The sequence below is a fragment of the Drosophila ananassae genome, chromosome 2L (genome assembly GCF_017639315.1).
Source record: "Drosophila ananassae strain 14024-0371.13 chromosome 2L, ASM1763931v2, whole genome shotgun sequence".
NCBI classification, from domain to species: domain Eukaryota; kingdom Metazoa; phylum Arthropoda; class Insecta; order Diptera; family Drosophilidae; genus Drosophila; species Drosophila ananassae.
The window spans coordinates 28,038,503-28,065,103 of record NC_057927.1 but is presented as its reverse complement, the minus strand read 5'-3'; the positions used below and the strand labels follow the sequence as shown (position 1 = coordinate 28,065,103).

At 42.8% G+C, this 26,601-nt stretch overlaps 5 protein-coding genes across 10 annotated transcripts in view; 3 read left to right on the top strand and 2 right to left on the bottom strand.

Moving 5' to 3' along the window:
• Positions 1–1,327: 1,327 nt before the first annotated feature.
• Positions 1,328–2,828, top strand: LOC6505803 (solute carrier family 35 member B1 homolog). Its single transcript, XM_001964367.4, has 3 exons — positions 1,328–1,672; positions 1,723–2,184; positions 2,248–2,828. The coding sequence occupies exons 1-3, from the start codon at positions 1,408–1,410 to the stop codon at positions 2,610–2,612; spliced, it is 1,092 nt and encodes a 363-aa protein (XP_001964403.2). The 5' UTR covers positions 1,328–1,407; the 3' UTR covers positions 2,613–2,828.
• A 1,440-nt stretch (positions 2,829–4,268) lies between these two features.
• LOC6505807 (5'-AMP-activated protein kinase subunit gamma-1) overlaps positions 4,269–26,601 on the top strand; it is a 63,854-nt gene continuing 41,521 nt past the window's right edge. The window contains exons 1-3 of one of the 6 annotated variants that reach the window (XM_014905313.3): positions 4,269–4,642; positions 8,437–8,615; positions 8,998–9,152. In XM_014905313.3, coding sequence (XP_014760799.1) covers positions 8,471–8,615; positions 8,998–9,152 — 300 coding nt within the window. In that variant the 5' untranslated portion in view covers positions 4,269–4,642; positions 8,437–8,470. Of the gene's footprint in view, positions 4,643–7,145; positions 7,701–8,436; positions 8,616–8,997; positions 9,153–10,245; positions 11,814–26,601 lie in introns of those variants that run through there. The other 5 variants (XM_014905314.3, XM_014905311.3, XM_014905315.3 and 2 more) reach the window with 5 other exon arrangements.
• LOC6505714 (leucine-rich repeat-containing protein 15) lies at positions 13,660–15,476 on the bottom strand. Its single transcript, XM_001964369.4, has one exon. It carries the CDS (start codon positions 15,436–15,438, stop codon positions 13,765–13,767), a length of 1,674 nt encoding a protein of 557 aa, XP_001964405.2. The 5' UTR covers positions 15,439–15,476; the 3' UTR covers positions 13,660–13,764.
• Positions 18,931–21,324, top strand: LOC6505805 (leucine-rich repeat and death domain-containing protein 1). Its single transcript, XM_001964370.4, has one exon. The coding sequence runs from the start codon at positions 19,975–19,977 to the stop codon at positions 21,256–21,258; it is 1,284 nt and encodes a 427-aa protein (XP_001964406.1). The 5' UTR covers positions 18,931–19,974; the 3' UTR covers positions 21,259–21,324.
• LOC6505713 (sensory neuron membrane protein 1) lies at positions 21,640–24,000 on the bottom strand. The gene is made up of 7 exons (XM_001964371.4): positions 23,810–24,000; positions 23,595–23,752; positions 23,386–23,533; positions 22,846–23,100; positions 22,280–22,789; positions 22,047–22,225; positions 21,640–21,986 (listed from the first exon to the last, which is right to left on the bottom strand). Exons 1-7 carry the CDS (start codon positions 23,918–23,920, stop codon positions 21,731–21,733), a joined length of 1,617 nt encoding a protein of 538 aa, XP_001964407.1. The 5' UTR covers positions 23,921–24,000; the 3' UTR covers positions 21,640–21,730.

Here is a 26,601-nt window from a genome sequence, read left to right as displayed (position 1 = left end):
TCTAGTCGCCGCATCAATTTATTATTTTACCAACTACCGCATAACTGTTGCTTTTTAGGCCGATAATCGCTTGTTTGTTGTTGTCTAGGCCCTTAAGCCGCATTGAAAGATAGTGTCATGCAGGGGGGTGTATTTTCTACGGGAACGAAGTACATTCACTAACTTCAAATACTTCAAGTGCATTACCAGTATAACAACAAGGGGACCCATACCCTAATGGGTATGTGTGAATAAAGTTTATTGTATTTTAAAAGTATATTTTAAAACCAAATAAACGAAATTAAATTTCTTTACAACAAAAAAACCAATAAAAATTGAAATATGTATAAAAATAATATCCCTCTTTTAAAACCAGATTGAATCGTGTCTTGGTGTGGAGTACTTTATTTTTGTGTCGATGAAGAAATATATCTTCTGGTGTCTCTTGTACAGTAAGTTTATCAAGTAGTAGGTTGAGCTCTCCTAGTCGAAATAGTGATGGGTTATCACCACACTGGAGCAGCGCAGACTGCAGATGTTTATTTTGAAGGAACATCCTGGATGTGAATTACTTTAATCAGCATAAAAGTCAAATGCGAAAATAATATTTATACCATTCGGATCATCATAAAATGTTTCTAAATAATGTCAGGTTCTCCTATCACTCAAAATATGAGTAAAAAAGAATATGAAACAAAAAATAACTATTATTACTTAAATAAAATAATGAGTAAAATTTTAAGACCCTTTTATGACATTATTGCGGAAAGCAGGTGTCTTCAAAGGAGACGTTGTTGGAAGTCTGGTGGATTATTGAATAAAGGTATTAATTATCACATTTAAATAACATATGGTGTGTAATGCATTTTAAATTTGTAATTATAATTATTGTTTTAATATACTAAAAGTAAATTAAGTTCTTTATATTAACATAAATAAAACAAAAAATGTAAAAAAAAAAAAATTATAAAAACTAATTTAGGAATTAGTTTTCATTTTTCTCTATTATATCATTAATTTTTATCATGATTTTTCTAATTCTTAAGTATACATTTTTTTACTGCCCCAATAATTAAGTGTGGTTTTAACTTAACTTAAAATTCTCTCCAAACCTCCATATAATGGCATCGCCTGTATAGAAACGTTTTTTGTTTTTTACAATTGTATGTGTACACCTGGATGTCCTTCGAATTTTGCTTCTCCTGGTGATTCTCCATTGGTCCTTCTTATGGTGCACTCGATAGCAATTAAAATGTTGGTTTCAACCTAAATTTGTATTTTTAAATTAAAATATTGCCATCTAGCAGTCTGGCAACGGTGCCACTTCCATCTTTAGGTCTGGCAACAATATCTCCGCCATGTACCACGTATTAGGTCTCTGTAATCAACAAAATCACGGCACCTGCAGCCGCTGGGATCAATTGTTTGATGCAGTGCCGCGAAAACCACGGCCCAATTAGCAGCTTCGAGGACCCAAAGACACCCGCCATGCATCTGCCAGAACGCAGCCGTTTCGTGATATACGCCGTGGGCATCTTTGTCTGCTACTTTCTGTATGGAATCGTGCAGGAGAAGCTAACGAGAGGCCGCTATGGTGACCAAGTGCAAACGGACGGATCCGTGGGCGAGCGTTTCACCTACGCGCTGGCCCTGGTTTGGGTGCAGTGCCTCTGCAACTATGTGTTTGCAAAATGTAAGCAGTTATTTTCTCCATAGTCCTCATTTTTAACCTTCCCATTTTAGTACTTTTGACGGTGAGACCCCAAAAGGAAGACACAACACATTCCGGTTCCTACGTGGCCTGTTCGCTTACTTACCTTCTGGCCATGGTCTCCACTAACATGGCCATGCGCTGGGTTCCGTATCCCACCGCTGTAGTCGGAAAATCCGCGAAACCGATTCCCGTAATGATTCTCGGTGTGCTGATTGGTAGAAAATCGTACAGTTTTACCCGGTATGCCTGTGTGTTAACAATCGTCGTGGGAGTTATCCTTTTTATGTACAAGGAGGGTAAAGTGTCTAATCTTCCGGCGGAGACGACCCTACTGGGCGAGGTCTTACTTTTCCTAAGCCTGTCCATGGACGGCTTGACGGGTGCAGTGCAGGAACGTATCCGAGCAGCTAGTTCGCCCTCGGGTCAGCAAATGATGAGGGCCATGAACTTCTGGAGCACCCTGATGCTGGGTTTTGCTATGCTTTTTACAGGTCTGTTTTGGGAATTTAATTTATATGTATTAGGCCATCAATACTGGATTTATTTATTTTCAGGTGAGGCCAAGGAGTTTTTGTACTTCACACTGCGTCATCCCGAAGCCTGGACCCATCTTTCGCTGATTGCCGTGTGTGGCGTACTCGGCCAGTTCTTCATTTTCTTAATGGTGGCGAGCTTCGGGCCACTGGCCTGTTCCGTAGTTACCACCACTCGAAAATTTTTCACTGTCCTCTGCTCCGTGTTGCTCTTCGGTAACGTCCTCATCGCCCGCCAATGGTTTGGAGCAGTTCTTGTGTTTTCGGCCCTCTTTATTGACATGATATACGGCAAGAAGTCAGCACCGTCATCTGCGGCCAAGAAGCTACCCGTTGAAGGCAAGCTGATCGACGAAAAGAAAAAGTACATAGCCGAATTTAAATAAACATATAAGCTTTATATGTTGTATGTGGCTCATGCGGCTGCTGGGCCACGTCTTAACCTTCCTGGAATTGCAATCGTACAAAAGGTTTAGCTTTAGCCAACTCAGCATTCTTCACCCACAATCAGCAAAGCGTCGATTTAAGTTAATAAATTATTGGTTCTAAAATAGCAAAACAACTATGTTGTTCAGTAAAATGATTTCAATGCGGTTTTTTAATACGATTTTTATTAATTAATTCCATGACAAAAAAAAGGAGAAAAAAGTTGACAAATTTTTAAACATTTCACATATGAAAATGTTTATTGAAATTATTAGAGATATTTTTGCAACTTCAAACTTTATTATTTTAAAAAGTTCCTTTATTATTTTTCTTTATGCTTATATTTAGACTGTAAATATCACTGGGGACGGCCGTCCAAGCAGGTGACGAACTCCATGCCTTAGTGTGCGCGAGGAGGCTACTCCTCGTAGCAGTAGCCGTGGAAGTAAACATTTTCTGTCTGCGTCCGATCTGAATAAAAAAACACGTTTAAAGCGTTTTCCAAAAAAAAAAATAGTTGTTTAGTTTGTTAATATGGTTATTTAAGAAACTTTTGTTTGACTTTATAAAATTTCTTAGAAGAAAGAAAAAACTACAAGCAGCTGCATTGGCGAAACGTTTAGAAAAATTTTTTAAATTTATATTCGACTTCTACATTAATACAGTAAAAAGAATTCAAACAAATATATATATTTTTGTTGTTTTTTTTCTTTTGGAGCTTTTGCTACTTTTAATATATCGCTTTCTTCTGGAATAATTAGCTTAGTTGGAACTACAAAATTTATGCTGCAAAATCAATGTTCGATATCAAATGCACTTATTTATTTTAAAGTTTGTGCTTATAGATAAACTAAAAAAAAATATGTGTTGATATTATTTTGTTAAACTAATTGCAAATAAAAAAAAAATATTTGTTTAGTTTGTTAATATGGTTGTTTGAGCAACTTTTGTTTGACTTTATAAAATTTTAATATTAAATTTTTTTGTCTTGGCAAAAAGGACAAAAAGTTCTTTTTCCAGGATTTAAAGAGTAAGTATTTCGCGCGAGAGACCAAGTAGACTACGTTTCCACTTGATTGCTTGTTGGAAAATTTTGATTTAATTCCATTTAGGTTTTTTGTTGTCCCGTGTTTTAAGGATATACAGAAATATATCAGTCATTGAAAATAAAACCTGCCTAGGTGAGATTGTATTTATTTATTATTAAAAGGCCTAAATTAATCCCATTTATTTAAATATTTTAAATTACAAGTTTGAAAATAGGTTTTATTTTCCGTGCAACAAAAATATAAAACAGACACAAGTCGTGGAGGAATATTTTAAAATGTACAATTTTGTATACCTTTATTGAATTTTTTTCATACCAATGTTGATATCAGATAATATGCGCGTGAAATCCTCTTTTTCACCGTTATTTAGTTCAAGGGGTTTACTTATTTGATTTTCAATCAATCTTCAGGCAGAAAACGAGAAGTTTGCTCATTAACCTTTACTCATTTTATTTAAAATTAAAAGTTAATTTTAAAGCAATTTTTTACTATTACCCAGCACTGTACTCAAAACTTATCGATATTTGTTACACAAAACAGTGCCATACCGTGACAACCCTAACACTTCTGCCGTTGCAGATGCGGTCTAAAATTTTCGGAATGTTTTTAAAATGCACAATTTAAGTTTTCGTTGTGCTTATCATACCAAGAAGGCAGCGACGCATAAACGTGACGGTATTAAATAAGATAATAATATTGAACGTGAAATTCTCGCTGAAGTTGCGAAAAAAAACCAAAATAAAAAAAAAGGATATTAGTGAATCAGCCGCGGGAAAATGAAATAGAAAATTAAGAGTGCTTCCGGGGAAGGCAAATGTGCAAAAAATAGTGAATTTAATGTGTCGAACCAGTGCTGGATGTGCTTTTGAAGAGCCAAAATATTAGGGCGCAACGAATTCGCTGCTCGTTTGCATAAATCAAATAAAATATTTTCCTATTGGGTGAGTTTTGTTTCTCAGTCGTGATGTTGTTGTTTTCCGTTGGCGCTGCTGCCAGCTGTTTGGTGTATTTGTGTGTATTTGCCCTGGTGACGTCCGTGCGTGTGTGGGTGTGAGTGCCTTTTAGTGCTTGGATTAATTTTAGCAACTAAATTCGATCGAAAGTGAGAGGGGACACGAAAACAAAGGCAAATACAAACATAAATTAAGTCCAATGCTTATAAATTCGAGATAATGGCGAGCTGCAGGCGTTGTAAATTTTTGCTCACATGTTGTAAGAGCAAAGAGGGGTGCAGACACCCCCAAAGCAATGACTGCTCTCTCTCTCTCTCTCTTTCGAATTCTATGTTTCTACTCGATGTGTACCGTTAGCATTTTGCCGGTTGGATCCTTTTTTTGCAGGCGATAAAAAACAAAGCCGGCGAGGCAGCTCCCGTCAAACATTATGTAAAAATTTGTGTTATGGCCCTAATTTAATGCCATGCCCACTCCACTTATCAACGTGTCGCCAAACGGAATAATTGTGGAAAAGTGATTTATGCTTGCGGCTCGCCTCTCTTCTTCTATCCGGACAGATAGTGACGGCCGGCGCCTTATCGCCCGCACAAGTTCAACAATGAAATAATGACAGCCGAGCAAAACAAAGAGCACATGCATAAATAACAGGCGGGCGGGCCCAGTGTCGCAAATGCACAAACAGATGTACAAATAACGCCACTCAGAGGCGCCCTTCACACTGATAGTGCCAGGTCGGTGAAGCCAGAGAGATGGATAGTGCGTGGAGGATATGTTCCTTGGTTCTGCAAATCACTCTGTAGCTGGATGATGATCCAAAACTACTGTCAGGACAATGATAAACTAATATGTCAGTTGTCAGATTCAAAATAATCTTCAATTTAAATGGCTAGTAACCCACCCCAAAAGTACCTTACAACTTTTACTTTCGCGCTTCTGTCGTCACGACTCACCTGAGGCCAACAAACGCATTTGACATTTTCAAACGGCAAAGCAGAAGCCAATTTGGCGGCCAATAAAAACAGATTCGAGGAGAACGGGGGCTTCTCGGACGCTATTTATAAAGTAAACTCTTTCCCTTTCTTCATTTCATAATTCATTTGTCAAGTTCGTGTGTGCCCAACTGTCTGCCCGCTAGACATCACTCTGGGCCGCCACCCACTAGTCCTTACCCGCCTCCGCCCCCGCCCCATCGCCGCCCACTGCCCATGATGTCACCCAGTGGGGGCTTTCAAGTCACATGTTTGGACGTGAGCCCGAAACCGAAAGAAAAGCAAAATAACAAACTCTTTCTACAGACGTCTTTCTACAGACGCAAATCGCGTAAAATTCTTCGCCAAGCGAAACGTGAAAATTGTTGGGATATGAGCTGTTGAAAATAATGATGGATGGGCGGTCTATGTTTAGGTGTTTCTGCACAGAGAATAGGACTTTTCACTTTCAAATTGTATTTGAAATGGCTAATATGCTTCCTGGTTATATGAATTTAAATAGTAATGCTTTTTTCTTGCTTCGACCCAGCTCGGAGACCTACTTCCTAGTAGCACGAAAGGATTATGGCACGGCGTGAACAGATGAGTCACTCAATATTTCCATGTCCTCATCCTGTGCCCCCAAAATCTGCATGCAACATATCCCTTCCCCCCGTCCCCTGTATGGAGGAGGATGCGCTCACGTGTTTGCCAAACAGCTGTTGGAAAAGCTTCTCCCATGCACTATGGAAACTTTTCCTAGTTTTTCTGGCATTTTTAAGAGTTTTCAAATTAAATAACAAAATTGTTAAAGATGCATTAAGAGAACATCGAACTTTTACACCCCAACCCTAAAATTTTAATATTAACATGTAAAATTCCCGATTTTCTGCCTTCTTAGGGTGTCAATCAATATAATGTAAAAAACCGCAGTCAAATATCTCCTTTGGTCTACTGGAAATATAAAATGCCAGAAAAATGCACAAAGTCCCATAGTACCATGGCGTATACGCAATTTCTGGCTCTTTCTATGGGCTCTCCCAACCGTTCTCTCTTCTGGGCTTTTAGAATTAAATGTAATGCTGCTCGCTCTCTCGAAAATGAAAAATGCACATGCGACCATAGTTCCATCCTTCTCCGTTTGTTTTTGCAAAAAGTAAATGAACCCAATGGCACAGAGAAAAATGTTTATATAACACATTTATGTAGGCATGTATTTTTAAATATATTAAATATATATTTAATTAATTAGCAAACATGTCCTTCCAATTTATAAAATAATATCATTCATTTTATTGTACCACTTTTTCTCCGTGTGTCCGAAATGCACTCTTCTCACTGTGCCGCTCGCTCTCTTTGCCAATTAGCGATTGCATTTTGGCCACTCGCTTCTCGCCTTGGATTCGGGTTGGGTTTATTTTGGTGCTGCATGCATTTTGGCCGCGTTTCGTTTTCGTTTTCGGACTTGGTTCGCCCCGACTTGGCCACGCCAATTTCATTTTTGGCAGTTGCATAAAACAAACGAGAAATTCCACAGCGGCAGCATCGCTTCGCTCTTTCTCTCCCGCCGCCAGTTTATTTTTCTCCGGGAACCTTTTGTTTTTATTATTCCAATTGCCCAGTCGAAGAGTGTTTGCTGCGCGCTAAAAGTGTGTTTTTTTTATGGCAGTGTTTTTAGTGTTTCGGTGTTAATTTGTCGGGCATCGAGGAGTAAACTCTAACCGGAGCATCGCGAAAAAAATCAATAATATATTAAACAGCACGCAGTCCTACGGATGGGACAATGGGACGATCTGACCCACAGTCCGTATATGCGGCGTATGAGTGATATATATAGTGTTTGCATGTTTGGTTGTGCGTGTTATGCAAACTTTTTTCGTTTTTGCCGCTAAGCAGGAGAGAATTCGCTTTGGAAATTTCACCAGAAGTGACCAGAAATTACTTGAAATGCCTGATGTGATGGGCCAAAGTTGTTGTCGCAGTATTGGCACCATTTGAAGTGAAAATTATGCTGTTATGTGCTCTAAATAAAGTTAAATAATATAAAAAAACAAACAAGAAAGGGACTCATTGAGGTAAATACAACGCAGGTGGACAACAGTGATCCCATTTAAATTTCTACTCTGTGCTCTGTTTACGTAAATAAGAAACAAAGAAATCAATTCTAAAAAATAGAACAAGGAATTTGAGAGACAAATATACGACCAATTGCTTGAATCAGTGACGTTGAATAACTAAAATAATTTTTATAATAATTTTTAAATATAACCAGTGACACATAGTACAACAAGCATTGATGTGTCCAGCCATGACGGCTGAATTAAATTGTTTTCTTAGCAGAACTAGCAGAACAAATATGTGTCATGCAGGCAAACTAATAAAAATCCAGAGAAATTCGTCACGAGCTGAATTGAGGAATAACAAAGGCGAGCGGCAATTTTAAATGCCTGGCCAGCGCTTTAATTTGTCAAAAGACACAAAAAAGACAATCAAAGAAATATCACACATACGCCGCGTTGTCGCGTGGCGCGAAGACAGCTGTTCAACCTTGCTCTCTTTCGCTGAGAACCCCTTTCGCTGCTCTCTCGCTTTCGCAGTTGAATGACTTGGTGGCCCCCTTTCGAGGAATTCTCTTGTCGCACTATTCGGTGCACTCCTCCGAATGTTCAATTATGAGTTTCCCCAGGGCGCAGCATTCAGATGCCTCCCAAGCTCCTGCCCCTAAATCACACTCTCCGACTAAATCTGACCGCTATATTGATTTTGACTAACTACCCCGTTGTTTTCATATTCCTTCCACTCGAATTGCAGTTTGTGTTGAAGCGCGAGTCGAAGCAGCCACAGCATGCACAGCAGTGTTGGAGGAGCGGCGGGGGGTGGCAACTATGAGGATGTCGCCGCCGCCCGACGCGGTCGCTTCCGCGTCACCTCCTCGACGCCGCAGGGTCCGCCGGAGACAACGTTGGGTCGATTTCGCCTGATGCCCACTTGTAAGTACTTTACTAAAGATTAAATTAATGTAAATTTAAGCATAAAAATTAATAATTTCATTTTTACTTATTTTTTTACTTATTATAAGCCATGGTGACCTTATAGCGAATTTCTAGCACGAAAATGTTAGATCTTGATTAGAATTATTATATATTTATATTCGAATATAGTTAACAGGAATTACATTAATTTTTTAGTTATATTCTTAGTTCAAACAGCGCGCTAATAAGTATGCAATGGATATTTTAATTACAAAAATATCAATACAAAGGGAAATCTTATCAGCATGCTTGTAATTTTAAAGTGTTTCGAAGCCACTAATGATTTCACTTTTTGTTGTGTCTGGTGCTAACTGTTGGCCTCTCCTTCCCTTCGTTGCAGCTAATTACGGCGCCATTTCTCCCATCCTGCAGCGAGGACGCTTCGCCGTGATACCCGAAGAGCCGCAAGCCGGGTCCCCGGCCCTGGGCACTCCGCCGCCTGGTGGCCGAGCAGCTCGCTCGCCTTCCCCCGAATGGGACTTCGACATTGAGCAGGTGAGTGAATAGAATCCGGCCGGCGTGTGAAAGTGGAGTTGGCGGGTGGGCGATGGTGGTAAAGGAGTCCTTTTCGGTTCCTACCACTTTTGCTGTTTTGCTGTTTCTGGTGGCGGCCTCCAAGGCTAGTCACAATGCAATGCGCCATTTTTATTGATTTTATTTCTGAAGTTTCAAAAGAGTTCTGTGGGTATGAATATTTTGAATGCCTTTACTAATGAATGGCATGCCAAGGCAAATATTTCTTGATTTCGTGGGTTTCAGGATTTCATGGGTTGTAAATATTTATTTCTAAAGAATCTTCATATTGCCATTTAATAGATTTATCGATTATAGCCTTTTCGTAGCAGAATATTTTTTAATATTCAAAAATTTAAATAAAGAATTTAGCGCCACCTATTGGTGAGAAATCAATTGGTATTTTATTTGGGAATAGTGTTAGGAAGTGCAATCGTTTTCCCGCTAAAATTTGAACTAACACAGGGTGATTAATGAAAAAAAAACTGGCATGTGTTCGCCAAATAAAACATCGAATTCAAATTTTTCTTTTTAAAACGAATTTAAATATATAATAACCACTGATGGTTTACTGCGAGCTATTTGAGATAATATGGAAGAGTTGTTGTGAAAATAATGTGCACAGGGTGAATCGGTCTATCTTTTTGTCTCTGTCAGTGAGAAATATTGCAACACTGATATTCAGAGAATATCTAGGGCTGCGAGATAATGGAAAAAATCTTTTCGATAGTATTTTTTTTTAATAAATACGTACGATATATTTTGGCATACGCCTGATTTAAATAAATGTTTTATTATAAGGATTATGAAACATCTTGTATTACAACATAATAAACTTTTAAATGTGATTATCTGTGTGACCTCAGTCAATCGTCATGTATCGATATTTCGGTTGCAACATGTTGCGTATTGTCGAGTTGTATCGAACAGGGACGGAACATCGGATCTCTCGCTCCCACGCACAACTTTGCTCGACAGGCTTAGTATGTTCAAAACGAGCTGAAGGCACGAAGCAAAGGTACAAACCAAAAATCGAATAAAATGTGAAAATCAAACAAAAAATTATAAAAATCAAATAGTTTTCGCCAATAGTCACATTTAATAACACGTCTTGGGTATGCAACACCAAGTCGAAATATAATTTAATATAATATATTCTATTTTCGATATTGAGCCACAATGCACATATCGGTTTGAAAATATCACTTTACACAAGGAATATCGATATATTGATATGTTGACAACCCTGGCTCCCACTCTGGCTGTCGGATTGTTTTTGTCGGTTTTTTGTTGTTGCCGTCTCTTCGTTTTAACAAGTTTTTCGCATGTGAGTGCCACCGAGAAGCGAGATAAAGAAAACCTCCAGCCATTTTATCGCGATCGGTGCGTGGAATTGTGCCAGCGACACAGCGCTGAGAGTAACAACAAATAGCTGGATACGGATTTGGCTTGCAAATCGGATACAAGTGTGTGCTTTGAAATATTATTTTGTGATAAGCTGCGTACCGAGCTTTTAATTGTGCGCGAACGGAAACGGAGCCAAGGAAATTGCAATTGCAACGGCGACCACAACAGCAACACAGCAACATCCAGCATCCAGCATCCAGCCCAGAATGCCATCAGTTTTCGCTTTTTATTCCGGCCAGTGCGCCCAGCAGACGGTGCACTCCTCCGCTTCTGTTTGCTCAACTGCCCGTCGGTCTGGTGGAAAATAAAACCTTCCAGCCAGCTCCGTCCATAAAAAATCAATAGGCTGCGATCAGCTGTTGCGCATTCACAAGCACACATGGCGTCGCCTGCTGGAAGAGGCACCAAAAAGTTTGGAAATTTTCCACGGCCAAATACTTTTATTTGCTCCGTCTGACTCTTGTAGTAATTGTCTATTGGACAGAAAATCGAATCAAGGCCTGAATTTGAGTGCCGCGGACATCCTCTGTGGCCTCTATTCTTTTCCGATCAGTTTCGATGCGTGTTCCGATTGGAAAGTCGACTCTCGACTCTCCAGTCCAAAGTGGAAGCGCGCGCCTGAATAATTTTCGCCTTCTTTTGTTTTATTTTTTTTTTTTTATTAAAATAGGTTCATTTGGATAGTCTAGTTGTTGTTGTTGTTGTTGCTGTTGCTGTTGCGTGTTTGTGATTTATTCGGTGTTGAACAAAATGGCTGATAATTAGTTGGGCAACGGCAGTGAAACGAGTGTGCTGAAAATAAAATAATCTAATCTGAAAAGTCAACACCTTCGAGTGTTCGAACATCCCATCACGTCCAGCGAAAAAGTTATTATAATTTCGCTCTAATCTTTATATAACGAAAACAGGGAATTAATGTCCGTTTCGTATTATTTACAATTTCATTGTAGCGCAGCGCTGCTAAGGCCTAATCGCGGAATTGTTTACAAAAGCCAGCCAGCCAGCCAGCTAGCCAGCAGTGTCGACTCCCAGTTTTCCTTTTGTTTTTCCCGTTCACGTGAATGTGTCTCAGTGTGAGTGCTTAAGTGCCAAGTGCCCAAGTGTATGTGTCTCAGATCGGAGCACAGGTTAAACGAAATTTGAAACAAGCAAGAATTAATTGCAAATCAAAATCAGAACCGATCACCTCTGCAATCGCTCCACAACTACGTCGCCGAGTCACTGATTAACTCAAAGGTTGGTACTCCCTGACTGCTCTGCTTGCTGTCTCCCCTTTGTTTAATTGCCAAATATGATTCCCCTTGTGTTGATATGAGCGCGCTACATTTGATTTTCCCTGCCTCGCATTTGGTTGTGACTCAGTGGGCGGGACTGGGCGAGTGGGTGGGAAATTCCCCCTGTCAGTTGGTCGTTGGAAAAACACCCGAAAAGGGGGACATTCTTGTGATTTGTGGGGCGCTCTTCTAAAATCTAATTTAGGATATAAAATTATGACATTTTTCAGTAAATTTAATTTCATCATTTTGATTTGATTTATAATACTTTATATATTTATAAATATTTGTGAGCGTTTGTTTCTGGATCTGGAATCATTCACACAAGCATTGTATCTAATCGAGCTAATCGACTATCTCTGCAGTACGAGCTAATTAAGAGAACACTTGTCAGTTAGCTTCGCAGAATTTTGAGGAGATCGCTGGGAAAGTTAGGCAGTCGTGAAATCGAATTTTGGTCGGGGGATACAATATATTGTGGAAATCCCAACTCACCTCTAGAAGCTGGAGCTACAGCTAGTAGCTAGCAGGTAACACCTAGAAGGCGTTGTGGATATATATTATTTATTTACAGTTGCGGCCGATCGGCACGAGTTGTGTGCCAATTACCGTTAAACAGAAACTGCAATTTCTTCGTACACAAAAGTATTATTCAATATTCGTGCGGCTATCCACAGCGAATATCTGTGGGGCTGTTCGAAATCACATGCCCACGAAGTACCGGGATTCAGTGATCAGCGGGCTGTGGTTCAGTGGTTCAGTGGTTCGGCGGGCTCCCTTCCATCCAAGTGGCTGCGCTGAAACCGAAACTGTTTGTTTATCTTCGCAATTAGTTGGCCATAAATTGTGGGCCAGCGAATCGAATGAATGGAACACAAATAATAACAGGGCTACTAGAAGGAAAGCTACTAGAGGCTACTAGAGATTTTTGACCAAATCCATTGCATTTCCCACATAATACTTGTTATTCTCAACAGGAAGATGCCCAGGGACTCTCTGAGCCACTCATTTCCCCCAGCGCCCTTCACCGGCTTGTTTGCTTGTTCAACTGGGTTGAATGAACCCCTTTCCATATCTTTTCCCAGGAAGCCCAGAGCGGCGACATAGATTCGCCAGAAAATCAATATTTTTCGTAAATATTTTTTTACGTACAGACCGAGTGAAATATGTACACAACAGATGGTGGAGAATGGGATTCTTTCCAGCGATCGGAGCGAGGAAAATAAATACATTGTTTTCGGCATGGGTTTGCGATTGAGAGAGCTTCCCTGGAAATAAATCCTAGCATGAGTTGGTCCTTTGGTCTGTCTCTATTTCATCTGGAGAATTGGTAGACCCAATGGGTCATGGGACTCATAGATATGGGTCATTTGAACTAAAAAAAACTTGTGCTGAGACTGTATTTTGCTTTTGCAAAAGGTGGTTCCTCTAGACAAGCACTGAGATTGGTGGTAATCAGAAGACAGAAGTTACTTTTAAAAAACCAGTTCAAACACTTATTCACCTGCAATTAAGTTTAAAATGTTATGAATTAATTGTTCTTAATAATCGTGTCTGTTTGATGCAAAAAATTCAATTTGGATCACTGTTGCATGCGACATTTTATACATCTTATTTTTATATATTCTTTTAGTTGGAAAGTGAATAAAATTTATTTATTTTTGGTACTATTATTTCTATATTGTAAATAATTGTATTAAAAAGTGGTAAAAAGGGAAATTATTCGTGAAAGAAACATATGTACATTCGCTGACTTTAAATTTTTTGGACGCGGTTGACCTTTCAGGAGAACATTCCATTTTCCATTCTAAAGTTTTTGTTTAAAACAACATTTTTATTTAACTTCCTTTAAGTGAAAAGTAAACTCATTCCTGCTCAAATCAATGACAATTAAACATTAAACAATTAGATAACTAAACCGACAAGGTGACTTGGTTCCAAACTGTCTGGTTCAGCCTCTCGATGGACTCCATCAGCTCGTTCAGGCGCCTCAGCTGGGCGAAGGCCATGTCGAACTTCTCATCAAAGTGCTGCACAATCACCTTGAACTCCCTCCGGAGTTCCTCCACCTCGCTGGAGGGGGCGTTGTAGTTTTTGGGCTTCTCCCAGAACTCAAAAGACTCCGGGGCCACCTCAGAGGAGGAACTCGACTCCATAGACTCCTTGTTCGCAATGCGGTACATGCAGGCGATGCCGTGGAGGTACTCCCCCGGAAAATCGGGGTCGGGGATGTCGACGGAGTAGGTGATTCCGTTGGGCCGGATCAGCACGTCCAGGACCGCTCTCAGGCTGAAGCAGTTCCAGCTGTTCTTGTGGATGTAGAAGTGGGTGAGCTGCGAGAGCAGCGGGAAAGACGACGGGTCGAGGTCTGTGATTCTGTTGCCGGACACGTCCAGCTTTTTCAGGTTGGGCATGCCCTCAATGGCCTTCAGGGGCAGCTCCTCCTGGCCCGTGTTCCGCAGCACCAGCATTTCCATTTGCGGCGTCTGCCAGTCCTCGGGTAGGTGGCCCAACTCCGGATTGTCGGCCACGTCCAGGTGGCGCAAGCGCGGCAGGCGGCTGAGGGACGCCAACTGTACCAGGGAGTTGTTGCGCAGCACCAGGTGCTCCAGCTTGTCGGAGGCGGGGAAGTAGAGCTCCCGAACGCTGTTGAAGCTCAGATCGACGGTCGTCACCGAGCCGTACAGGTTGACGCGGTCCAGCGAGCAGTTGCTGGCGTACAGGTGGCTGACATTCAGGTTCAGCAGCAGCACCTTCAGCCGGGGGTTGTGCGACAGGTCTATGGAGTGCACCTGGTGCTCGGCCACCTCCTTCCCGACGCCCTTTGGCCGGAAGGCGTACTCCTCCAGCTCCTCCAGTCGGTTCCTCTGCAGGGTGACGGAGAAGAGTAGCGGATTGTTGGCGAACAGGTCGCCGGCTACGATGGTCAGGAGGTTGTCGGCCAGGAACACCCGCTGCAGGCTCTTCAGGTCGGAGAAGACGTCCGGGGGCAGGTCCTCCAGCTCGTTTTCGGCGAGGTCCAGGTGCTGCAGCTCCCCCAGGTTCTCAAAGCTGTCTATGTGTAGCTTGCTGAGTCTGTTCCTGTTGAGGAACAGGAACTGCAGACTGCTGGCCCCGCTGAAGGTCTTGCTGGGCAGCTCGTGGATCTCGTTGTCCGCCAGCAGCAAGATCGCCATCTTCTCGGCGCCGCTGGCGAAGTTCTCCCAGTGCACGTGGCGGATGCCGCAGCCCCGCATGTCCAGCTCACTGATCTCCAAAGTGTAGAACAGCCCCAGTGGGAAGTTAACGAAGCTGCAGTTCTCGAAGACGAATGTGCGGGCGGACTGCTCCTTGCCCACCTCGTAGGTGTTGCCGTCGGCGGCAATCCTCACCTCGGTTTGCAGGTCGAAGGTCGCCTTCTGCTGCTCCCGGTCGAAGTGGAAGCCGCTGCAGCGCACCACCTCGCCCTCGGTGCGGCAGTAGTCCTCCAGACTGGAAATCCTCGCCTCTTTCTTGGGAAACTTCTTGCTGGCATCCTGGCTGGCGGCGATGGCCGCCAAAGCGGCCACCAAACAAATCCGGACGTACATCGCGCGTGCTCCGCTCATAGCGATCGACCTGCAACTGATCTCGGTGGTGACTGGTGACCGCCAAACGGCTGGCCAGATAAGCCGCTCTATAGTGCTCGAATAATGGCCTTTTTCTATATAAATTATATAGAATTCTATTCATGGTGTTTTGATTTTGCAAAAAGTGAAATAATAATCGCTGACCACATGAAAAATATACAGTAGCTCTCAAAATATTGGGGCTGGAGGGCTGTGGCTTGAAATTAAAAATAAAATATAACAATCATTTCACTTTATATGGTAGTTAAAAAGTTAAAAATATTATTAATGTAACAAATTATAAAATAATAATTATTCATAAAATTGTTTAGAAATCTATTTAGTTAAAACCCGAATTAATGAAAACAGACTTAAATGTGTGAAAATCAAATCGTAATTATTATGAGTTCTAATTTCAAAATAATCATTATTTTCTTGGAAAAAAAATTAAAAATGAGGAATAATCAATTTTTTCTGAGAAAGTCACGGAATTTATTTGTACCGGTATACTTGGTCTAAAAAGATATTAATTAAAATGTCTAAAACATTTAATAAATAGATCGCAATCTTATATTTCTGAGCGAAAAAATAAATAAAAAAGAATAATAATTATTTTCTGAGCGAAAAAATATAAATTCATAATCATTATTTTGTGAGTTTTAAAAATAAAAATCACATCAATAATCCTTATTTACGGTCTCTCGCAAAATAGCTATCTAAACTATTATATATCATTTGATTAACTTTTATTCATAAATGAATTTATTGATTTTATGATTTTTGGAACTACTTTTTCGCTGGAGCCTGTATGCTCTTCCAATTAAAATGGGTCTGGAGTCTGGATCAATTGTTTCGATGCTCACTGTTCGAGCCCGACAATCTGATTCATATTGTTGTCATCATTATTTTGACATTTGTGCGCGACTCGCCATTTATTGTTCTTAATTACGTGGCGCTGCCCAGCAGGGTTCTGCTCCGGTGCCTCCATTCAGTGATCTGCGCGTAAGCCCATGGCATAGCCCATCGAGCAAAACATTGTACGGCCATATCTGCCGGCCGAGTTCCCTTATCACGGAGTGGGTACTAGGCGGTCGGTCGGTCTGACCGCATCGATCGAGGCGGTCAGCACTTTTTCGGGCTGGGGTGTTCCCCGAGGGCCTCCTTTTATTAAGTGGATCAAGAGCGGGCGCACATGCCTCCAAGAATGAGTTTTGCTTCTCATTCCTCCCCCAGATTCTGTCGATCGTAAAAGTCTCCCCGAAGCGGGCGGGCCATAATTTTGTTTGGAAATAAAGCTGACCGATTTCTGCTCCCGAGTGATTCACGATTATCAGCGAGCAGTCCCCCTCCCCAGCGGCCTCTGTGCTTTGCTTTGGAGGGCATGCGAGTGGCGACTCGATAAGGGGATTTCTGTTTCCGCTCCCGCTCCAAGTGTTTACAAGAATGTGCCACCTTTTGCGCATCTCTGAGCAGTCTTGGGGCTGTCGTCAGTGGAAAAATATCAAAATTATAACAATATATTAAGGCTGCCGCGCACGCCGGGGGAACACGTTCAACCTGCTCTCGAGTCGTCCGATTAGTTGTTCGCTAAGCCGCCTGAGCGCCTGAGCGCCTGAGCTGTGAAAACAAAAAGACCATTTGTCTTAAACACAAACGACAAAGCCTTATTAATTTGCGTGCAAACAAATTTATGCGCTTGTTGAAGCTTCGAAATTCGTTTCCAATCGGCGGCCTAGCTGGGCAAACACTCGCCCACCCCCACTCCCTCGTACATCACAATTGACCTGCCTATTTGCATTGGGCTAATTATGAGCCAATGGACTTTAAATTATCGGCGGCCAGTCGTGGCCAGGGGTGTGTGTTGTTGGTGCCTCAATTGAAACGGCATGACTTCGTTTAGCGATAAATTTTGAGCCCGCACCAGTGCCCCTTTGTGGAATTCAATTTGCCGCAATTAGTTTGCTTGCCCAGCAGCCAAGAAGCGGGAGATGCTGGTGATCTCCACCAGCCTCAGACTTTGTCCGCCCCATTCAAATCAAGTTCTGGCAATGGCTCTGCTGGGTAAACAAGTGCGCTAAACAAGTGCCCCAGAGACTCGCACAATGCGAGTGAATGCAAAATGCGACTGACTAGCACGTAGGATTTGGTGTCTCTATTGGGGGTGCCCTCACATGGCGCCTCAGTTTATGGCACCTGGTATTATTTTAGTAGTTTTATTGGCCACTCGGGCGCCGAGTATCGGAATATCAAAAGCGTGGGCTGCGCCCTCCTTATGCAACGATAGGCTAACCAGAAAGGGCTGTCATTTCTGGTTACATTAAATAACTATTAGCCAAGAATATCTAAGGCTTAGGCTTTATACAGAATAATAAAAATTTATTATAATTATGCAGAATAATTAGAAATACAGAATTATTAGAGGGAATCACTTCACCAGTTGATACAGATTCTATATAGATATAAAATGAAGCCATAGCCAATTAAAAATAGTAAAGCCAAATTGCAGAGTGTAGACTTTGAATCCTGAGCCCAATTTTAAGGGATGACTTTTTAAGGGAGAGGTACTCCTAAATCAGGCTGAAATCTAAGTCTAAGGATGTTGTAAGGAATAAAAAATCCCGATTTTAATAATTTTTCTGTTACAAAAAATGTGTTTGAAAAATTCGAAACTTTGGAATTTGTTCGATTCAGGGTACTTAATGAAGAACAAATATAAATTACCGTTTTAATTCTAAAAATAAATTGTATTTAATACACTATGCTTTAATTGAAATGTATTTATGTCAGAGACTGGAAATAATGATTATTTATTCAACTCAATATTACTCAATCAATCAATATTATTTATTATTTAATAACGTTCCTAGAAATCGTGTTAATCGCGAATCATGGATTCAGCACAAAATAAGGGTTTACGTTCGCAAAATTCAAAATTGGCACCAATAAAATTTTTTTTTCAAATTTATTTTTTATTTTATTAAAGTTTCATACATTTGTTCAAAATTAACCAAAAGTTAATATGCATATGCCTTTAAATGCAAAACATTCATATTAAAAGTTGGTATTTAATTTAAAAAGTTGCTTCATATAATTAATTAAATTAATAAATAAATTAATTAAAATAATTTAATGAATTAAATTACTTTTTTAGTGGCTTTTTGCAATCGTGTAAGAACGAGGTTCTTAGCGAGTTAAAAGGGGGAGCAAATTTGTAACCGTGTAAGACCGAGTTTGTGGCTAAAAGAGTCCGTGTTAAGCGAGGGCCAAGTGTAGTATTCATAAGAGAGCAATAATTGTACCATTTTCTCATTAAAGGATATTCTTTTCCTTATATTTTTTAATTTGAATTTTATTTTTTTTTTCAATAAATAATCGTGTTTTTTTCTTCAAAGTTTTTGGCCACCCAAATAAATATTTATTTTTGATTAAAAAAATAAAAATGAAAAAGAATCATTCTGTTTTCCGTTTTATTTTTGATGAAAAATAATGAATATTTCATAAGTTATTTTTAGTACTCATCCAATAATAATTATTTATTGGAAATAAAATCAAACTCGTAAAATAATGAATATTTTATGATTTTCGTTATTAAAAATGTAATAATGTAATGAATCAGGGACTGCCTGATTTATATCCAAAAACACACAAAGTTTAAAATATGGCTTTAATTTTTTACTTTTGTATTAAAATGTAAAACATTTCAAAGCGTGTTTATTTTTAAAAACGTGTTAGTTAAAAAGTTATATTAATAAATGATTCAATAATGAATAATGAATACTAATGAGGAGGGGTTGGATCAATAAAATAGAATAGAAATCAATAGAAGTCCAATTGTTGACTTTTGGAGAGAAATCATGGCAACTGTGAGTTACATTTTTATCTCAAAGAAGACATTCTTGTCATGCCTTGTTGTTGTCACTGTATGTTCCAATAAATAGAAAACTTTTTTATAAAGAGGAAGGATGAATCCGAAGAATCGGATGTTTTTGGCAAAGATAAAAACTATTTTTTTCGCACCCATTCCCCTTCAGAGTAGTAACAAAAATCAGGGAGCACTCGAAATGCTGTCTTGAAAGAAATATCACTATTATCGGGCACCAGCCAGACGTTACGTAGTCCCTCACAACAAACACTCGGCTATCAGCTGATACACTAGATGCCATAAACTGTGCCACCAGCGGTCGGTGGGGGGAGTTGTTTTTCAGCGGAGAATAGAGAGAACGTGCTTGCGGGCCGGCTATCGGGCTGTAGCGCGGCACGGCCCAAAACGCAAACAAATATCTGAAACAACAGTTCCAATATTCAATATTCGGTGAGAGGCGTCATTAAGTTTTATTGGTTACTGGCCCGAAACGGGTGCGATCGGCTGGCGGATCAAGTTCAAGAGCCAAAAACAAAGCAAAACACGCCGAATGCAAACAAAACAAACGCCGAGACCAGTTCCGCGGTATATAGGGTTGCTGGCGAAGGCTGCGTTCTGGTTTGGCATTAAAAAGCCCCGCCGAGCCAGTCCGCACTCAGTCTTCTTCTGCCGAGATGCTGTCGCTAAACTATCCAAACTATCTCCTGGTCGTCCTCGTTTTCGGAGCTTGTGGGGCTCTCGAGTTGGAGGAAGTGGCGCTGAAGAGTCTGGACTGCCGGGAGAACGTCTGCCGGGGCCTGGACCTGTCCAGCCCTTCGGAGGTGGGCCGGCTCACCAAGGAGGCTGCCGATACCCTGCAGGGCCACGAGTCCCTCATTTTGCACAGCAGTCGGTTGGCCAACCTACCGAGGAATGTGTTCCGCAGCCTCCCCCAACTCGTGGAGCTCGACGTGCTGGAGTGTGAGGTGCAAAGGATCGAAAGAAAGTGTTTTGAAGGCGCGCGAAACCTGAGGAGGCTGAACCTAGGCGGAAATCTTATCAGCGATTTGGAAAGCAGTGCCTTCGAACTGGCGACCGAACTGGAGGAACTCAACTTGTCGGACAACCGCGTGGAGGAGCTACCGGCGAGGCTGTTCCTGCCTCTCAGGAAGCTGCAGAAGATCAACCTGTCCAGCAACAACATCAAGTCCATTTCCCCCTTGCTATTCTCCCAGCTGAACGCCCTGAAGTTTGTGAACTTGGACGGCAACCAGTTGGGGGATCTGCCGAGCGAACTCTTTCGGGACCAGCGGAGGCGCTTGACGGAGTTCTCGGCCAGAAGCAACCGACTAGAACGGTTTCCCTCGAACTTGCTCGTTTCCCTGGAAAGGCTGTCTCTGTCCGGGAACTTTGCCCTCAAGAAGCTCCAACTACCCGCCGACGTGGACCAACTGCAGGCCACAAACTGCGGGCTGGAGTCGGTAAGCCTGAGTGGAAGAGTCGTCAGTGTCCAGCTGGAGGACAACCCGAGCTTGAAAGACCTCAGGATATCCCAGCCGGAGCACCTGGAGCAGCTCTACCTGGCCAACACCAACCTCTCGCGCCTCGACTTCTTGTCCAAGTCCAAAAATTTGGTCGACCTGGATGTGACGGGCATCGAAAACCTGTCGGATTTGCCGCAAATTACAAGCTCCAGAGACCTGGAGCGTCTCAGCTTCACGTATGACAATAAGACTTCGGATAATATGGACATGCTGCCCGAGCTGAAGAACCTCAACTACCTGGAAATCAGCCACGAGAAGGGCAAGGAGGTCTTCGTAAAGGACCTGGACGAGGACTTCTTTGTGGACCACGCAGAGGTGAACTGCGGCCAGCTGGCGGAGCTCCTGGAGTTTGTCGACTTGCCGAAGGACACCACCATTCTGGAGGACCGGGTGGTGGGCGACCCGAGAGGTCCTCTGAGATGTGGAGTTGTTTGAAGGGCCTCGACCTCGAGGGCTATTGTTAAGTTTTAGTTAAAAAATAAACACGATCGTTAACAACAATTGGCGCCAATCGACGCACTTTCGGAAGTCATTTTTCATTCGAGAATAATTTATGAAGCTGAACGAATCTGCGTATTATTTGAAACCCGTCTTCGCAATTGTCTTCGCTGTGCGATTGCAAGTGCATTGTTAAAAAACAATTTGTCAGCTCGCAGTCATGCGATTGCTGATCTCGACTTGGCTTGCGCCGCTGATTGGTGTCAGTGGAGCGTCCAGCTCTTGTCACTCGAATCTGCGATCTGCGATCTGCTAGCCTGCGATCGATTAGCCATCGCTCGATCGGCCACCGGACCAGTTTGTGCCAAACGACCCGACTAATTCCGTCTCATTTTATTAGCTTGAATTGGACTCTATACAGGTGCAGCGGACTAAGACTAAGACTACGGTGGGGAATCGTGGCGACTCTCTAGTAACGCTCTCGCTTCTCGCTCTTGGCGTTGGGCGGGTTGGTGCCTGGGATCGAGGTGTCCGCCGCAAAGTGGGGTGGCTCGTTGGGCTTGTTGGAGTCGGCCACCTTGTTGTTGGTCTCCTTGATGATCTTGGGGGGCAGGGTGATGTCCAGGCTGTCGGAGTTTTGGTAGAACAGAAAGCCGGCGGACCCAAGGCCCACGAAGGACAGCATTATCAGGAGCCATCGCAGGCCGGAGTTGATTTTCAGGCCCCTGGAAAGGGCAGTAAGGATAATAAAGAAATCGAAGCTATCAAGCATCAGGAGCACTCACAGGAACAGAGTGTACTTGACCATGTTGGTGAAGGTCTTGTTCAGGTGCACTCCCTCCTCCACCCAGAACAGGGGCAGTATGAGCTTCGGCAGGCCCCTCATAGCCTCGATGCCCTCCACCGGCTCCATGTCCAGGTTGAACTGCAGGCGCTTGGCCGCCTGGAAGGGCGTGCCCGACATCTGAAACGAAAGCATGTAACCGTGAAAGCCCTGGGCAGCAGCAGTCCAGCTTACGAGCTCAAAGTCAATGTAGACGGCGTGATCTTTCTCGTTGGGATTGAGGCCCTCCACGTCGGCCACGAGCTTCGGGTCGGCGTTGTAGAAGTGAGGCATGGAGGCGATCAGGGGGCCGTTGACGCACGGAGCCAGGTTCATGGTGCCCTTGGGCGGGCAGGTGTCCAGGTCCTCGGGGTCGTCGCAGAAGCAGTGCAAGCTCTCGTCCGCTCGAGCGTCGCCCAGGTCCAGGCTGTACCTCATGGACGGCATGCCGTGGTACGAGGACTTCCGCTGGTAGAAGGCTCCTAGCGAGCGGCACAGGTCCGGCGTGAAGGCCCACAGCCCCTCCTCCTTTTTGAGGCCCGGGGGAAAGACGGTGGAGTCGGTGCCCACGAAGTTGTTGCACTCCCCCCCATCCGGCCAAATGGCCAGCTCCGGCTCGTCGGCGAACTTGACCACCATTCCCAGTTTCTTGTTGTTCTTCACTCCGCGGCAGACTGTGAAGCGGCCGGCATCCGAGTGGTTGGCCTTCAATCGAGTGGAAAAAGGGGGTTTCTAGCAAGGATCTCTTTTCAAGTACTCACCTGGCCCAGGAATGAGAAGAGAAAGTGGGTCTGGTTCACCTGCTTGGCCTGCTTCACCTCGCCCGTGTAGAAAACGGAGCAGAGGGCCTTGGCGGAGAACTCGTCCGAGGAGCAGTCGACGTCCATGCCGCGGAAGAAGATGTCCATAAAGCGGCCCTTTATGAAGGCCTTGGCGTCGGGAAACACGATAGACAGGCCCTTCGCCGCCAGCTCCATCATGGCGGCCTTCTCCCTCTGGACCATGATGCCCCCGGGCTGGAAATTGTTGCGAAAAGTGTGAGAGTTTCTGGGATCTGAGATCTTCCACTGATTGCTCCTCTAATTCGCAATCAAACAGAATGATACATCATCCCAGTGGACTTGGAGTGCCATTTGGGGCTGGGAATGCGATTTGCATAATTCTCAGGCCTAACAATGGACACGTGGCCATTAGCCATTAGCCGGCGCCTTTAAGGCAACCCAAATCGCTGCCTCTCCAGTTGCTGGCTGCATACCTAATGGCTTCATTGGAACGCCAAGTCTGTAAGTAAAACCTCTCACCTGCATTATCGGATGCGGGATGACGAGCTCCTCCTCGCCGGTTAGGGGCAGGGTTTCCTTTTGGTTGAAGATGAAGGTGTTCCTCATGGTGAAGCTGACTGTGTCCTCCTGGACGTCGTCCTCCAGGTCGTACTTGTCCTTCCACTCGCTGGAAAAGGGAAGACCCCATGAATACTGAACACACTCGCACCTGGCATCTGGCGACCCACTCGAAGACGAAAGGACCCACTTCCTGGAGGCGCGGCTTGCCCCCCGCGGTGACCTCATCGGGATTGGTGACGTTGAACACGTAGATGTAGAAGTGCAGGGGAAAGGGGGTGTTCGACCAGAGGTCCCTGATGTCCGTTCCCGGCTTCAGGGTCACTTGCTGCGGTTAAAAGGGTTCAGATTACGTCCTTCGACTGAAGAGATCGCCCGCTCCCACCTTGGATATCATGAATCTGAGGATCTTGGGGAAGATGACCCAGCCGTAGATGATGGCGAACAGAAAGACCCCCGCCGAGGCGCCCAGCAGCTTCGTGCGATGTACGTTCATCTCTCAGACAATGGGACTCCTGTCCAGTTCGCAGAACACCAGATCCGTTCGCAGTCGCAGCGCAACTGAATTCTCTAGATGTCGGAGTGCGGATTCCCTCCCGGTCGGCTGGGCATACGTGCGATTATTTTTCGTTCGCGGTGGGAGGTTCGATGGGGCGGGGAGTCCGCACTGGGAGCTGGGGTGCTGGAGTGCTGGGGGCGGGAGAGCGGAATTGCGAAACAATCGTAGAAGCCGGCGCTACTTATAAAATCAATAATTGCATGTATTTGTGCATTAGGAATTATTCCGCTCCAGAGCTCCGCGCAGATTCGGCCGTGGTCGGTTCACAAGTGCGGTTTAACAGCCTCATCCAGATCTAGATCCAGATCTTAAGGCTGTCGAGTACCTGCCCGATTGTTCTCTTTGAAATGGCAATCGAGTTTTTGTCGACATCTCGTATACGTATACTTCTGTATCTATAGCACTGTTATTGTCTCTGAATGCCTATATGCTCTCGGAAGTACACTACAGGCGACCACTTTCTATTATTGTTCCTTTGTCTGGACTTGTGCGATTGAAATTACTAAACGACCTGCCCGACACCTGGCCCATATTCCATTATTAGCTCCTCCGACCTTTCTCTGACATTGGTGTGTCTGTAATTGTCGCAATTAGAATCAAAACTCTGGGCTGGGATGGGAAACCCGGCCGATTGGCGATGCATCTTTCGGGAAATGGCCTAACAAGCCACACCTTCTGTGAAAGGATTTTCCCACTGTACCAATTAGGGTCATCAGAAGCGATGTTGAATATTTCATATGCCATTCGTGCAAAGTCTAAAGTTTTTCATAGATTTCAATTGGAATTCATAAAGTTATAAGCTGATTAAATATCCCACCCGACTTGTTACACCCTCTTCTAAAACATTTTTTGAAACATTACAGAAAGCTTTCGTATGAACGATTTCATAGAAAACATTTCCGAAATGATAAGAATGTTTCAGAAATGGTGCAGAAAGTTTTATCGAATAATATTTATTTGTGAAATGTTTCATAACAGGTTTCTTTAACATTATTTTGAAGTCTAAAAGGCGGACAAATGATTACTATTATTTGTATTATAATACAAAATAAGTATTTTGTAATGTTTTTGAAACTCTGAAGATTTCGGAAAGGTTTCTGAAAGATTTCGTTCGGGTGGGTTCAATCTGTATATTAGGAGTTAATGCCAAGACTCATTATTATTATTTTTACTTTCAATATTTTTATTTTCAAAGATCATTTTACAAAACTAAACTAACTTCGTGGGTATAGCGAGAAGGCATTGGCTGTTCAGTTTAATAGTTTCAGAGTTTAATAGTTTGGTTACGTGATGAGTATCTTAGCTTAGGTCCATGAGATTTGTGAACTAAATAGTAGACTTTCATATTAAGAATATAGATTTATTTAGATATATTATAAATTTGCACTTTTATTTATATCTGGTACTCGTTTGGGGTTATGGTTTTGCGAGGAAATCTATATTTGGGAGGGTATCTATATTTGGATTTGCAAATTGGATTATTTTAATTCTTTAAATTTTAAAAAGAGTTTGATTTTTTTTAACATATATATTTTAGAAATATATACATATATTTTAGAAATATATACATATATTTTATTATTTTATAGGAACGAGTTTAGAATGGATGGCCCTGAGTTTAGTACTTTATTAAGTTAGTTGTATATTTTGGCTGGTAGTATTAGTAGTAGGCTACTATTAGGTTTAGAATTGTATGAATTATTATTGTTTTATGATAGAGCCTACTCGAATTGGCAGGAAGAAAGTAATATCAAGACTCATAACTGATAGCTGACCTTCAAGAGGTCTACTCTTTCATAGTTAATAGAATCTTCGCCTACTTTTTTCGAGTTTAGCAATCTGTAGTAACTAATTAGTCTGTATACTATATGGGATGCCGCCACCTTGACCGGCTCCACGACGCCTGGCACGCCCTCCGCTCGCTGTTGACACAAACAGAAACAGAAACAGAAATCGAAACTGAAACCGAACGCGAGACAAAATACACAACAATGGCAAGGCAAAAAAGACAACAGAGAAAACAACTCAGACACTCGCTAAAGCCAAACACGTGACGCTGACGTCGACTGGTTCTGGTACTGGGGGCTGGGGCTGCTTGGGACAGATTGCCGTAAAGATGGTGGAGCCTCTCAGAAAGACACCCAGACAGGCAGGGCCCCTCAAGTTGACACAGAAAGCGAGTCGTCGAAGTGCGCTTGACAACAGCAACACTAATAGCTTGTTCTGTAGAACCAATGGGTTCAGATACTACTCTGTAAGCCCAAAACCCGAAGCGCCCCAGCTTTCTGCTGAGCAATGGAAAATGGAAATGGAAAATTAAGTGCCACTGCAGGCAACAATTTGATTCTCTCGCTTTGGAGCTCGGGGCGTTGAGTAACAATATCTGGCGAAAGGGGAAATTCTCAATTCGATCGTAACCAATTACTGCTGAACAAGCTTGGTTGGAAGTGCCTGGGGATCGGAATCTGTCTCGCTGGCAATTCTGGGCTGTACATTGTGGAAAGCACATTTTCTCCACTTTGTGGCTTGTTTGTTTTCGGAACAAATCACTTCCCACCATCGATCTTATCTTTATGGACTATTTTGCATTAAAATAGGCATGTGGGTAGTGGTCGTCG

Coding starts and splice junctions, on each gene's coding strand:
- LOC6505805 (XM_001964370.4), top strand. CDS start 19,975: ATGCTGTCGCTAAACTATCCAAACTATCTCCTGGTCGTCCTCGTTTTC.
- LOC6505803 (XM_001964367.4), top strand. CDS start 1,408: ATGCAGTGCCGCGAAAACCACGGCCCAATTAGCAGCTTCGAGGACCCA. Junction 1,673..1,722: donor CAACTATGTGTTTGCAAAAT/GTAAGCAGTTAT, acceptor TTCCCATTTTAG/TACTTTTGACGGTGAGACCC. Junction 2,185..2,247: donor TTTTGCTATGCTTTTTACAG/GTCTGTTTTGGG, acceptor ATTTATTTTCAG/GTGAGGCCAAGGAGTTTTTG.
- LOC6505713 (XM_001964371.4), bottom strand. CDS start 23,920: ATGAACGTACATCGCACGAAGCTGCTGGGCGCCTCGGCGGGGGTCTTT. Junction 23,753..23,809: donor TCAGATTCATGATATCCAAG/GTGGGAGCGGGC, acceptor TTTTAACCGCAG/CAAGTGACCCTGAAGCCGGG. Junction 22,226..22,279: donor TCTACATTGACTTTGAGCTC/GTAAGCTGGACT, acceptor CTTTCGTTTCAG/ATGTCGGGCACGCCCTTCCA.
- LOC6505714 (XM_001964369.4), bottom strand. CDS start 15,438: ATGAGCGGAGCACGCGCGATGTACGTCCGGATTTGTTTGGTGGCCGCT.